This window comes from Rattus rattus, chromosome 6 (genome assembly GCF_011064425.1).
Source record: "Rattus rattus isolate New Zealand chromosome 6, Rrattus_CSIRO_v1, whole genome shotgun sequence".
Taxonomy (NCBI): Eukaryota; Metazoa; Chordata; class Mammalia; order Rodentia; family Muridae; genus Rattus; species Rattus rattus.
The window spans coordinates 12,795,129-12,809,724 of NC_046159.1; the positions used below are offsets into that span (position 1 = coordinate 12,795,129).

The 14,596-nt window shown below is 48.0% G+C and overlaps 1 protein-coding gene across 1 annotated transcript in view; it reads left to right on the forward strand.

Annotated features, from left to right (window-relative positions):
• The first annotated feature begins 654 nt into the window (after positions 1 to 654).
• The window catches only part of Plbd1 (phospholipase B domain containing 1), a 58,624-nt gene continuing 44,682 nt past the window's right edge, over positions 655 to 14,596 (forward strand). Inside the window, exons 1-2 of the mRNA XM_032905519.1 lie at positions 655 to 1,092; positions 12,057 to 12,276. Of these exons, the coding sequence (XP_032761410.1) occupies positions 975 to 1,092; positions 12,057 to 12,276 (338 nt within the window). The 5' untranslated portion in view covers positions 655 to 974. The remainder of the gene's footprint in view (positions 1,093 to 12,056; positions 12,277 to 14,596) is intronic.

Sequence of the window (14,596 nt, forward strand, 5' to 3'; positions counted from 1 at the left end):
GTGTCGTTTCTAGCAAGTACAAATACATTTCTTCCTCTAGCAAAGGCACTTCTTCATTACTTCTTTAATATTTATTAAAAATATTTATTTGTTTATCTGGATTTTTTTTCTAATTTGGTCTTTGGAGACAAGGTCTCATTCGGTAGCCCAAATTGTCCTCACACTTTGAGCAATCCTCCTGCCTCCGCCTCTGGAACGCTGGGATTACAAACCTGGCTACAGGGGGTTTGCTTGGCTGGGTTCAGTAGCAAAAGGTGAGCTCAGTCAGCCTGAAGCCTGTTGCCTACTTCACAATGTCACCTAGGGCACCCTGGGCCAACTTCACAATGTTACCTTCAGCCAGTCCTGCCCAGACATGGGTCTCTATAGGGGGTCAGGGGTGGATCTGCTTCGAGCCCCGTGCGAATCAGCTCTGGCCAATGAAGACACAAAGCCAAGGTCTGGAGGTGTTGAGCTCCTGAGGTCACACTGGCTGGCGCAAGAAGCCCTGGTTCCTGACGGATGAGGGACCTGAGAAGACAGGAGGCCACAGAATCCGACCTGCGGGGAGGCATGCGACCCATCGCTGCCTCGGTTTCTTTTTCCGCGGCCGCTGGGGCCAAGGCTAGCCTTGACTGATTCCTTAGCCTTGAGCCCCAACCTGCAGGAGACAGCCAGAGAAAGCAGCGCGGCCCCTGCACTTCCCAAAGCAGCCGAGAACTTTCCTGGCCCGGCCCACAGGTGGCTGGAGGGTCATACCAGACGGAGAGGATCCGCCTATCCTAGCCCGGGGCTCAATAGGACGAAGGTTGGTTCCCAAGGCCACGTGAAGCGCCCAAGCAGGCAAGACTAATGTCAGAAGAAAGTTAAGATCGTCCCGGCCTCTGCAACGCAGCGCCCCGCTGCCACCCTTCAAGTGCGGCTCTTGCAACAGCTGTCACCACCGGCGCCAGCGGGACCTAATCCAACCAGGCAGAGGTCACAGCGGAGGAGCGATGTGCCACCACAGTCATGGCAGGAGCCTCAGGCCGCCATCGCCGCTGCTGTTGCTGCTGCCATTGCTGCTGCAGCCTCCCTGGGCTGCCGGCGCCGCTGAGAAGCACAACTCAGCAGGTGAGCAAAACGCGCGACCGCGGACTAGGGGCGCCGCCCTGCACCCCCAGCCCACGCCCGCGGTTGGCCAGAGTCCCAGCATGTTTGCATCTAGGGGAGTCTTGGGTCGTATTTCTTGGTGGGGAACCTGGAAGGTTACGCTCCAGCCCTGAGGTAGATCAGCGGTGGCATTTAAAGTGGGCACAAGGGCTCCACCAACTTAAAAAGTTTTGGCCTGAATTCCCCTGTCCTACATCTTGACCCAGACAACCTCGACTGGTCCAAAAGGCTCCAGTCCAGAGATTTATCCAAATCAGACTGAAGCGTGATTTCGAGTTGACTGACCTTTGTTCTGCTTCTAAAAGTAGACAAGTGACTTTGGCTCAAGAGAATTGATAGCAAACTGGTTTTGTCATCTCGATACTGGCCAAGACCAGAGCCTAAGGCTGCTGAGTTATTTCTTCCGAATGGCCTCAGAATCCTAAAGTGGATTAAAGTCTCCATTCTACAGCGCAGAGACTGGGACTTGGGGGAAGTCAAGAATTTGCATAAGCGATAAGGTAGCTGGGTTGCCCGAGGGCACTGGTGTAATCCTTCCTGTCAGTAAAACAGGCCCCAGCAGGTCTTCTTCCAATCTTACTCTTCCATTTGCTTCCATTTTCAAGAAGACCAAAATGCGTTGTGGGATACATAGACTTGGAAGATCCCAAAAGTCAAATCCAGAGAGGATTACTTTGATTTACGTAATGTTCTCCGTGCTGACCTGTGCAGGAATGCAAGGAAATTGCTGATTTTCTTGTTACCTTCCCTCAACAAGTACCTGCACCCTTCCCATGTTGAGGTGTTTGCTTTCAAACTCTGCTTCCCTCAATCTTGCCTGGAATCTTTCCAGTGAGCACAGGCTTATGGGATCAGAAGGGGCTGGTCCAGAAGTGCCTGGCGTCTCCCTGTTTTAGCTGTATGTTCTTTGGACATCCCCCGTTGTCATCATCCCCACCCCCAACACAGACACACACACACACACACACACACACACACACACACACACACACACACACACACGTTAGTCCCGAGAAGTTGCTGGTTCATTACTGTGACCAGCAATCCTGAAAGGCTCCTCCCTGTGGCTCTGGGGATGGCTAAGGATTCCTGCTGTGGCTATTTGAAACACATGTGATGTCCCTTCTCTCTCATTTCAGTATATTATTGGACTGGAGCTTCCTCAACCTTCCAGTAGACTACCTAAAACTTAAATCATAAAACACCAGAGACATTGCTATCTCCCTGTGCTCCCAAAGGTACCTAGCGCTCAGTACTGTGAGCTTAGTAGGTTCTGTCCTAGCTGTTCCTGGGGAAGAGGAAATAACACATTCACCCTAGACAGGACACCCGGAAGCCATCTTAACTGGCCCACCTCTTTAATTTTTCAATTCAGGTTTTATTTGTGTTCTTTTTTTAAAAAAAGATTTATTTATTTATCGTATGAGTACACAGTAGCTGTCTTCAGACACACCAGAACAGGACATCAGATCTCATTACAGATGGTTGTGAGCCACCATGTGGTTGCTGGGAATTGAACTCAGGACCTCTGGAAGAGCAGTCAGTGCCCTTAACTGCTGAACCGTCAGGTTTTATTTATTTCAGATATTGGCAAATTGTTTGGCGGCTGTTTCTTCATACTGTTCAAACTATTACAGACGGCGTACAGATGACAGTGTGACCTCTCTTTGGACACTGGGGAGCACACATGGATTTTTCAGAACTTCCTTGTATGGTGTGGGTGTGTGTGTGTGTGTGTGTGTGTGTGTGTGTGTGTGTGTTCTATACTGGGGATTGAACCCAGAGCTTCACGAACATTAAAATACAGCCTCTGCCATCAAGCCACCTCCTCTCTCAACCCCTGCTGCCATCTGAGAATTATCTTTTTAAGCAGAGTGCATGGCGAAATGGGGTGGTCACCAGAGAGAGATGAGCCGACCTCTGTGAGACTCGAGATGTAGCACATTCCTTGGTAAAACTGGTTCTCCTTCTTGGCAGGGCTAGACTCCAGAAGTCAGTATGTGCTTCATACCAGCTGTGATCAGATCTAAGGGAGACAATTCACCCTGATACACGCCCAAGTCTGTTCCCAGATTCATCATTAATTATTCATTAGAAATATAACTGTCAGGCTGACTGGGGACCTGACTCATCTGCCCTGACTGGGCACTGGGGACTGGAATTAGCTGGTGGGAAGCACTTGCTATCCTGGCCATCGTGTAGTCTCTCTCCTTAAGGTGTCATGGCTGACATGGGTCCAAATGACTGCTCTAACCCTGACAGCAGTTATATATCTCAGTTCACCAAAAAAGTGGGCCTACTGGTTGCTCCGTGGCTTATTCTTAATGTGGAAATTCTTTAGTACTTTTTTTTAAGACACATTATGTGTCTCCTTATGTAGCTCTGGCTAGCCTAGAACACCCTGTGTAGGTCAGGCTAACCCGGAACCTCAGATCTACATTTCTCTCCCTCCTGAATACTAGACATAAGCGAGAGCCACCACTCCAGCATGGTCTTCTCGTCCCCAAACAATGTTCCAATTGCTCCTGTGTTCTGATTTTTAGCTTTAAAGGGTGGCTAGTGAGTTTGTGCTGGCGTTAGTATGTTACTTCTCCTTACTAGGGCAGTGGAGGAACTTACTAATGTTGTGAACCTAGTGAAATCATGAGGAAATGTTTATGCAAAACTTGCAACTCTGTGTCCTCCGCAAAGCCCTGGATGTCCCAGGACATGTGTCAATCCTTCTGGGGGTGGGGAAGAAGTTGTGGAAGTCTTTTGATTGAGGTTTAATAACAGTGAACAAATCCCTTAGAGAAGCTGCCAGTGCTGTGAAAGGCCTCCCTCCTCAAGTCTGGCGGGTGCTTTGACAACAGGTCCAGCGTGAGCGGCTGGCAAGTTATCTAAGCATTATTCTCTTTAAGCGCCTTTGTAAACTCAAGTGACCAACATCCTAATCCATATGTTGAAATTATGAGTCAATATACAGGGGCCAGCGAAATAGCTCAACCACAAGGCCTCATGGGGCCCAAGGCTGACCTGAGTTCGATCCCTGGGACTCACATGAAGGTGGTGAGAGATACCTGACTGCACACTCCACAGAGTTGCCCTCTGACCTCCCCACCACCACCACCACCACCACCACACGCTGCGGCCTGTGCGCTCCCATATGCCACATACTATGAACTCCAGGTGTGTGACCTTCCGGTCCGGGTGACGGTTTGGGATTTAGGTGGCCATGTAATCAGGAAAGAATTGTGCTAGGCCCAAGGGGGTGGATGTGGCGACAGACAAGACTCCCCTCCCATTCTCTAGGAGTCTGTGATGGAGATCATCTCACCAGACGCACAGATATGTCTCAGTGAGGGCCCTGAATGGGAGGTGACTCAGAGTAACAAATCTGTCAGGCATGGCGACACACCTGTAATCCAGCACTTGGGAGGCAGAGGAAAGATAATCTCTATAAATTGAGGGCCAGCCTGAGCTACACAACAAATTCTAGGCCAGCCAGAGGTACACAGTGAGACACTCAGCCAAAAGGGAGTGCGGGCGGGACCTGGGGGAGAACCACAGCTGAATGGAGCCCAGGTAGTGTTCAGGGGGCTAAAAGAAGGAAGGATGAGCAAATCTCTAGGTATTTCCTGCATTCTGTGCTTCGTTGATTCTCAACCGTCCTTCAGGTTTATCCCAGCTTCACGCAGTCGCGTTCCACTGTACCGCGCTCCACTGTGCCTCGCTCCAGCTGCACCCACGTGTCTCGCTTCGCTACGGGAATCTGTGCGGTTTAGCGCTGAAGGCCATTTAAAGGGTTTTAACCTGAGGCAGGGCATCTTATGAGCGTGTAGGACAGGAACAGGCAGAGAAATGAGGGAAATGCGCCCTTTTCCATCCATGTTTGGGTTTGTGTTTGTTTGGGAGAGGAGATCTCACTACGGAGGCCAGGCTAACTTTAGAGTCCGGGTGATCCCCCTGTCTCAGCTTCCCACGCGCTGGGGTTATAGGTGTGAACCATCAGGTCTACTCCCGTTCTTGGGATGGAGCTTGGAGGAGTATATTCCACACACTTCCTCACCAGGCCCATTGAGATCAGCCAGCAGTCCACAGCAAGGGGACCCTGACTGGCTGCCACTATTCCACTCTCCAAGCCCTGCTGTATTCCCAGGGAGAATTTGCCGGAACCATCTTTCTCTTGGGCAGAGACGTGCGTTTCGACCTCTGCACGCAGAGGAGCTGAACACCTGCCATTAGTTTCTTTCGAGGACACTACATAACTCACAAATCAGTTATGCCTTTGGTGACTCTGATAAAGACTCAAAGCAAATTTAGAAGCCAGAGAGCAGTTTCCTGAGGGCCCTTGTAGGAGAAGGTGTCACCCACACACGCACACGCGCGCGCGCGCGTACATGTAAAAGAGGCAGCACGTCTGAGGTACATCAGCGAACCTGCCCTCAACTCAATCTAAACAGACAGTAATCTCAATATTACTGTCTCTCTCACGTATCCCACCTGCTCAAACTCTTTTCTTTCTCCCTCTATAGGACCCATCCATTAGCCCATGCTGTCATCTAAGGTTGAGAGCCATTCCCTCCCATAAAATGAGAAGCTAAGTCAGTTAGGTTCTGAAGATGAGAGCTAGTCACACATGGTAGCTCGCACCTGTAATACCAGCCTCAGGAACCCGAGGCAGGAGAACTGAAATGAGATAGAAGCCAGCCTGGGCTACGTAGTAAGTTCGAGTCAACCTGAGCTACAGAGTACTATTCAATCACAGAAATAAATAAATGAATAAATAAATGGAAGAAATGAGTATTTTTTACTAACTTCAAGAGGTTTTGTTTTTGTTTTAATTAAAAATAAGTTCACATAGAATAGTAAAGTGCACAAGAAATGTAATGAGGACATCTGAGGTTTTGTTGTTTTGTTTTTAAACAGTATCCCCCGGAGCTGGGGATCGAACCAGGGCCTTGCGCTTACAGGCAAGCGCTCTACCACTAAGCTAAATCCCCAACCCCTGCTGTTTTTTTTTTTTTACATGAAAATTATGAAAGCCATCAGAAGCCCTCCAACTTTATTAAGAATTTCTTTCTAAGGTAACTGTTTTGTACAGTCTGACGAATAATCTACAACTGGAAAAGCCCCATTAAAGCACCAGCCAGAGTTCCCAAGAAGGAGTCGGGGCAGAGAGTTCCCCTAGGTTGAGACCAAAGAACAAATAACTGACAGACAGCATCCTCAGACTTAGCATTTCAGGACTTCCGGTAGAAATTGACAGGGAAGTTGAGGCATCAGCTGGAGTTCCAAACTGGGCTTTCTCTCCACGGATGAACTTCTGGCTCCCTTTCTCACTGCAGGCACTTTTATATCGTGGGGTAAATAACAGTGACCTCGGATGGAAATGGTTTAATTTCTATCTGTTCTCAAGGACGCTGTTTTCACTCCTGGGCCATGTTGCTGCTCCCTGCCCTTGCCCCACCCCGCCCCGCCCCGTCCCGCCCCGCCCCGCCCCGCCCTGCTCCTCCCCGCCCCTGTGGGTAGGGAGCTCATCCCCCACCCCAACCTTGGAGGACTTCTTGAGTCAAACGTGCTTCTTCTGAAATGAGGTCAGGGCGACTCCGACTCTAGGTCCAGCTTCTCAGTGAGTTCAATGAACACACAACAATTTAACAATATGACGTACAGTAGGGTAGCATTTCCATTCACTCAGATGCGGATGCTGATTTGGAAGGAGTTGCTGTGAAACACGTTTGAACATGATCCTTCATTCCCACAATTCTAAGAACGTCGACATGCTCGGCATTTGCCTCTCTCTTATGTTTGCAAACACAGTCACGGGAGCGATGTTAGACTAACTTCTGTGAATGAACTGACGTTTGGATAAATTTGTTTTTCATTGGAAGGATAAGCACAAAGCTGAGAATTGTGCGGCTTAGAAAGCGGAGAACAGAGAGTGAGGCGTTCAAGGCCTTCATGGTCTGTATATGGAGCCGGAAGCCAGTCTGTGCTACGTCAGACACCGTCTCAAAATAAACAAATAAGGCTGGAGAGCTGGATCAGGAGTGGAGAGCGCTGGTTATTACAAAGAACATGGGTTCAATTCCCAGCACCTACAAAGAGTCTTATAACCATCCTTAACTTCGGTTCCAGACATCCAACACTTCTTCTGACCTCCAAGGGTATCAAGCACACACAGGCACCAGGGATGCACGTGGTACATGACCACATGTGTGAGCAAAACATTCATAAAATAATTAAATAAGTTAGAACACCCAAATGAGATTACCCAAAGAAACATCATTGGGGGTGGGGGTGGGGGGCTGGGTGACATCGACCTTCACAGAGGTGGGGGTGGGGGGCAGGGTGACAGCGAACTTCACAGGGGTGGGTGGACACCGCTCTGCTTAAATTGAGCTGCTAAAAACCAGGTCAGGGTTAGAAGGACACAGCCTTTTCCCCGCGCGAGTCCACTTTCTCCAACATCTGTCCCTACATAGAAATGCTCTTCCACGGTAGAAATGTATGTTAGATTAACATTCTAAGGAACTTGGGGAAATAGCACAGATGCAGAAGAACAAGACGAAATCGATATAAACTGTGGATTAAGCAGAGTCTATTAGGGGTTAGTTCTGAGAGCATGCTCCAGGGTAGCAGGCTGTTCTGGGTGAATTCTCCTAAGGACTGGGCTGAGGTGTCCTCGCAAGGAGGTGCAGAAGCTAACGTTTATGGTCAGGGGAGGAGGTTGCTCCAGCGGGGATGAGAACTGAGTGAGCCCTTGGGTACTTCCCTTGGTTGGTCTGTAAGATTTGGAGAAAGATGCATAAAGCGTGCTTGTGCTTTGAAGGTGGAACTGAAAGCGGGGGGAGCCCTGGACTTCTCTTTCTTTCGTGGTTTCTGTTTAGTGACTTCTCCCAGCCTTGGTTTTTAGTTAGGAAAGCCATTTTGCTTCCTCATTTCCAGGGCTGGTATGAGTGTGTGAGAGAGTATATGTATATGTGAGTGTGTGTGAATGTGTGTGAAAGACAGAGTCTGTATTTGTGAATGTGTGTGTGTGTGTGAGAATGTGTGTATATGTGAGTGTGTATGTGAGAGAGTGTGTATATGTGTGAGTGTGTATGAGTGTGTGTGAGAGTGTATGTGTGTATGTGTGAGAGTGTGTATGAGTGTGTGTATGTGTGAGAGTGTGTGTGTATAAGAATGTGTGTGAGAGTGTGTATATATATGAGTGTGTATGAGAGTGTGTGTGAGAATGTGTGTGTGTATGTGTGTGAATGTGTGTATGTGTGAGAGTGTGTGTATATGTGTGAGTGTGTATATGTATGTGTGAGAGTGTGTGTGAGTGTATGTGTGAGTGTATGTGTGTGAATGTGTGTATGTGTGAGAGTGTGTATATGTGTGAGTGTGTATATGTGTGTGTGAGTGTGTGTGTGAGTGTGTGTGAGTGTGTGTGTGTGTGTGTGTGTGTGTGTGTGTGTGTGAGTGTGTATGTGTGTGTGTGTGAGTGTGTATGTGTGTGTGAGTGTGTGTGTGAGTGTGTGTGTGTGTGTGTGTGTGTGTGTGTGTGTGTGTGTGTGTGTGTGTGTGTGTGTGTGTGTGGTGTGTGTGAGTGTGTGTATGTGTGGTGTGTTTGTGAGTGTGTATGTGTGTGTGTATGAGTGTGTGTGTGTGTATGTGTATGTGTGTGAGTGTGTGTGTGTGTATGATGGGGGAGGCCAGTAAAAAGATCTGCTATGTCTTCTGGAGACACAAAGAAACTTGAAAGCATATTTTTATATTTGAAAGGGAAATTTCTAAAGAAGACGTCTACAGTTGCTAAACTGTGACTGGTCAGTTTCCTTAACAGTTTCTTATTTGTTGCCAAAATTTCTGTGGGGGGGGTGAGTGGGGGTTGGGGGGTGGGAGGTCATGGCGGTGATGATGGTGGTGGTGGTGGTGTTTTGAGACCAGGTCTTATTCTATTATCCTGGCCAGCCTGGGACTAGAAGGCTAGCCTCAAACCTGTAGTGATCCTCCTGCCTCAGCCTCCTGAGTGCTGGGATTACAGTCGTGTACAATCAGTCCAGACCTACCAGGAAGGTATTGGTAAAACTTGACTTGCATTTGACCTTTGTAAAGGCTTTCTGCTTGGGTTTTGCCCTGACCTGCAGGGGATTCAGTGGAGACCTGGGGAGGGGGCAAAAGAATGGGGGACAGGAGGCACAAAGAAAGAAAGCAAGTCGTCATCTGATCAAGCTCTCAAACTTTATTTCAGGGCAGTGGCTTATAAAGACAAGCAAGCGGGGAGGCCACGTGGGGGCCCAAGACCAATTCATCACCGTCCTAAACCGTAAATTGCGGGTGTACAAATTGCGGGTGTACTGATCAGAACCAACAACTGGCTAGAGACAGGGGTTGTAAAAGTGATAAGAACAGATAACTGGCTAGGTTTCCTGGAGACAAAAGGCTGTAAAAGAGAGCCTGAGAAAATTCCTGAAACAGAAGTGCTTGGCTCCCTGCAGGGACTCATGATACTGTTTGTAATTCTAGCACTCAGGAGTCTGAGGCAGGAGGGTGGTGAGTTCTAGTCCAGCCTGGGCTACAATAGTGAGACTATGCCTAAACAGATCAACAGCAACAAAAACCCTTTTTTCCAGGTCATAACTCAGGCCAGTCTCAGCCTGAGATCCTGGCCATCTTCTGGGTGAGTGTACAGGTTAAAATTAAGACCGTAAGGGGGTTGGGGATTTAGCTCAGTGGTAGAGCGCTTGCCTAGGAAGCGCAAGGCCCTGGGTTCGGTCCCCAGCTCTGGAAAAAAAAAAATTTTAAAAGGGGTTGGGGATTTAGCTCAGTGGTAGAGCGCTTGCCTAGGAAGCGCAAGGCCCTGGGTTCGATCCCCAGCTCCAAAAAAAAGAACAAAAAAAAAAAAAAAATTAAGACTGTATCCTCACTGTCTGGTTGATAGGCAACATTTTCGTCAAAATAAGAAAACGTTGATTCAGTTCTGAACTTTGCTATTTGCCTTTTAGAAATATAAACTCTAGAGTAATATCTAGTCTGAACTCCCCGCCTTCTGACTACTAGCAATGTTATTGAGTCTAAAATGAATGTATTTTTCCTTTCTGATTTCTCTCTTATCCCCTTTGTCCCTTGGTTACACAGTCTAGGATCTTCAGCCGCAAACCTGAGAGTCATCTGACCTACTTCCACCTCTTTGATACTTACATTTAATAGGGTTATTTCTACTGTATTATAGCTATGTATGTATGTATGTATGTATGTATGTATGTATGTATGTATATAATGGCATTGGAGTGTGGAAGTGTACTGTAGAGGTCAGAGGACATTTTGCATGAGTTTCTCTTTATACCACCGGGGTCTTGGGTATCAAACTTAGGCTGTCAGGTTTAGCAGCAAGTCCTTTACCCACTGAGCCAGGCAGCCTGCTCTGTACATTTTTTTCTTTTGGGCGTTTTCTCAGAAAGAATGATGCTTTACACACTGCATGCTTTCTCCACTCCATTTTCCTCTTTCTTCTCTTGGTGTTCGTGCCTTTCATAGCTTCTGTGCTTCTTTATCCACTGCCGGAAGATTGGGGCATGCTAGGCAAGTTACCCACTGTGAGTTCACCTCTCCTTCCCTGCAGAGCCTTGCTTTCCCTCTAGTGTCTTAGGAAAGGATCTTGTGTCATCCAGGTTGGGCTCGAACCTGCTATGTAGCCCAAGTTGGCCTTGGCCTCTGGGCCTCCCGACCTCTGCCCCCGGGCACTGCATTACAAACTTAGTGTCTCTTCCTGTTGCAGTGCAGGATACCTTGACAAAAGCCACTTAGGGGAGAAAGCGTTTATTCTCGATCACAGTTTAAGGGTACAGTCCATCCTGGCAGGAAAATCAAGTTATGAGGAGCCCGGAGCAGCTGGTCACAGTCAGGAAGCAGAGAGTTACAAATACACATGGCTACTCAGCTCCCTCCCTACATCCCGGGATCCCAGGCAGGGGACAGTGCCACCACAGTGGGTGGATCTTCCCATCCCAGTTAATGAGATCATGAAACCCCACCCCCACAGCTATGCTCAGAGGCCTCTCTGATTGGCAGTTGACACGGACATTACACAAACGTTCAACACCGTGCCAGATGGGAAAGAAACAATCTCTGACCCCAGGGATGTACCATGGGTTCAAGGTATTAGTAACGTGTTTTGGGTGCATGGGTCCTGTGGGGACAGTGGTTCCCTAGGAGGCAGGATTATTTCCTAAGTCTTCATTAGCCATCTCTAGCCTGTTAACAAAAGATGCTAGGGACAGATGAGCAGGGCTGGCCAGTTCCTGGCAGGATGAAGAGCTGAATGGATCATTTCTGGGCCCCGGCGTGCTGGGGCTTTGATGTTACAGCTGGACACCTGGACAGGAACCTGTGAGACCAAGAGAAGGAATTGAAAAATTTATTTTTAAATAGTGTGGTGTGTGTGTGTGTTTGTGTGTGTGTGTGTGTGTGTTTATTTTGGGACAGGTGTGTGCAGCAATATTTGTGTGTATTTTGGGGCAGGTGTGTACACTAGTATGTGTATACCTATGTGTGTTATGTGTGCATGGGTGTGTGTGTGTGCGCGCGCGCGTGTGCATGCGCGTGCGTCCGTGCACACGCGTGTAGCTAGACGCCAACCGCAGGAATTGTCCCTTGGGATGTTGTCTACCTTTTAATTTTTTTCAAGACAGGTCTCTTACCCCAGTGAGCTGTGGAGAGGCGCGTGTGGCCACCCTCGCAGCACGGGGATGACAGATGCGTGTTATCACACCTGGCAGGTGCCAGGGACCAATCTCAGGTCCTTAGACTTGCTCAGCAAAAACTTCACTGACTGAGCCATCTGCAGAGCCTGTAGGCTAGAAAGCTTCAAACGCAAATGTCTGACTGTTGATTGCACAGGGGGAAGGCGCAGGCCACAGGTGAGTGGCATTCCTCACGGCTCCCTTTTCCCACAGGAGTCCACTATGCAACTGCATACTGGTTACCTGATACGAAGGCGGTGGAAATCAAGATGGTACTGGACAAGAAAGGGGACGCCTACGGCTTCTACAACGACTCCATTCAAACCACAGGCTGGGGCATCCTGGAGATCAAAGCTGGGTACGGCTCTCAGATCCTGTCCAATGAGATCATCATGTTCCTGGCTGGCTACCTCGAGGGCTACCTCACAGCTCTGTAAGTGCCCCATCCCTTTGCTTTGTCCAGCAGTGGCTCCTGGTGTGATGTGTTAGTGGTGGAGGGTAGCTGGGGTACACATGATAGGTTATCGGCACCCTACTTGTACCCATAATCATCCATTAGTTCATTATCCGCGTTTCATCTTCCATTTTTTTTAAAGATGAGATTTGTGTGTCTGTATGAGTGTGTGTATGTGTGTACTGGTGTGCCTGTGTGTGCGTAGGCCAGAGGCTGGTACTCCAAGCCTTCCTCAATTGCTCTCCACTTGAATGTTTTTGAGACGCGGCTTCTCACGGAACCGGAAGTGATTCAGCGAGATTGGACAGCCAATGGGCTCCAGAGTGCCTCCTGTGTCCACCCCCGCAGCACTGGGTTAAACATGGTGTAACCTCAGCTTTTTTGTGTGGGTTCTGGGAATCCAAACTCAGGTTTTTGCAGCGGCCATCTTCTCAGCCACCTTCCTTTGTTCATTTTGAAAGCTATAAAACCATTTGAGAGATGGGCATCATGCAATCCTACTAGTCATTTGCCATTGGGTAGAAAGCGGGTAATATGCGGAATGACTTCCTGAGAGAGACAAAGCAGGGAAGATTTATTGAGAGTGAAATGTAAGATGACTAAATGGTTAGAGGCAAGTGCCACCAAGCCTGACAGCCTGAGTTCAGTCCCAGGGACCCACTTGTTGAAAGGAACGAACCAGCTCCTATGAGTTGTCCTCTGACTTCCAGACTTACACACCATGGCACGCTCACCTCCATATACACACCCTAAATGAATGGATGAATAAATAAAAACAGAATAGAGACTGCTTAAATTAATAAAATGCAAGAGCATTTATCTTCTAATATTTTGAAACATTTCCAAGTAGACGAGGAGATTTAAACTGAAAATTTAATGAGTTTACAGCATACTGTAACCATTCCTCCTAAGTCTATTGCCGTTCCCTCTTGGGAGTCCTTGCCTTGTCTTATAAAATAACAAGGACAGAGTTGATAACAATGTAATCACTATATTTAAGCTTTTCTGGGGTATTTGTAGCAGGCTCTCACATAGCCCAGGCTGGTCTTGAACTCACTATGAAGCTGAAGATGACCTTGCACTTCTGATCTTCCTGCCTCTACCTCCCAAGTGCTGGGGCCACCATGCCCAGTTTCATGTGGTGTTGGGATCCAAACCAGAGCCTCCAGCACTCTCTGAGCTTCACGCTACCACTGAGACGTGCTCCCACTGCAGTGTTTCCCTGTGAAACGCAGTCACCCTAGCCATGACTGGTCTGGGACTCATACAACAACCCAGGCTGGCCTCAAAGATGCAGTGATCCTCCTGCCTCAGCCTCCTGAGTGCTAGAGGATTGTTTTATAGAGCAAAGGCTCTAAGGGAGTGAAGTTATACCTCCCTGAGTCACGTTGTGTTTGATAGGAAATTGTCTTTTCGACTTGGCTGGCTTCTTTTGTTCTCTGTGACATCCTAGTTAAGTGCGGTTTAAACCTAACTTTATCGGGGGCCACTAAACCCTGCTTGTGGTAAGTTAAACACGGATCTTACTCTGTGCCACTGAGATGGAATCAGTTATAGACTGTGTCTCTTATTGCTTAAACTACAAATCCTGTCTTGTGTGTATTCGTGGGTGTATACCTGCCCGTGGGGAGCAGAGGTCAATGGACGGTGTCTTCTATTTCTCCCCCACCCCCTTATTTTGAGGCAAGGTCTCTTACTGAACCTACAGCTCATCCATGCAGTTAAATTGGCTGCCAGTGGCTCCCCAGACCTTTCTGTCTGCATATACCAGCTCTAGAATTACAGACATGCACTCCCATACCTAGCCGGGAATCCAAATTCAGGTCCTCTTGTTATTTTTCTTTTACCCAGCTTTTGCAATTTTATTATGTAAATAACCTTATCATACAGAAGTGTATAAAAGCCATGCTCTGGAAAAGATTTATTTAATTTTACAAGTGTTTTGCCTGTCTGCATGTAAGTGTGCCCTCTGTTTGCCATACTTGTGGAGGCCAAAAGAAGGCATCAGGAGCCCCCAGAACTGGAATAACCTTGTGGGTGTCAGAAACTGAACCCAGGTCCTCTATGCACTCAACCACTGAGCCATCTCCTCAACCCTTGCACATAATTTTAAAATGCGTTTAAAGCAGCATTAGATGTGTGAATCTAAGTCCTCAGCTCCTCTCGGACTCCGTTTGCACTTCCTTCTCCACTTAACTCTGGCTGTGTTATTTAACCGAGTTGCAAATTTGGAGAAATAATTCAAACAGTAATTGTTTGACTATAAACAGTTAAGATTAAGTTGTTAGTGGCATATACA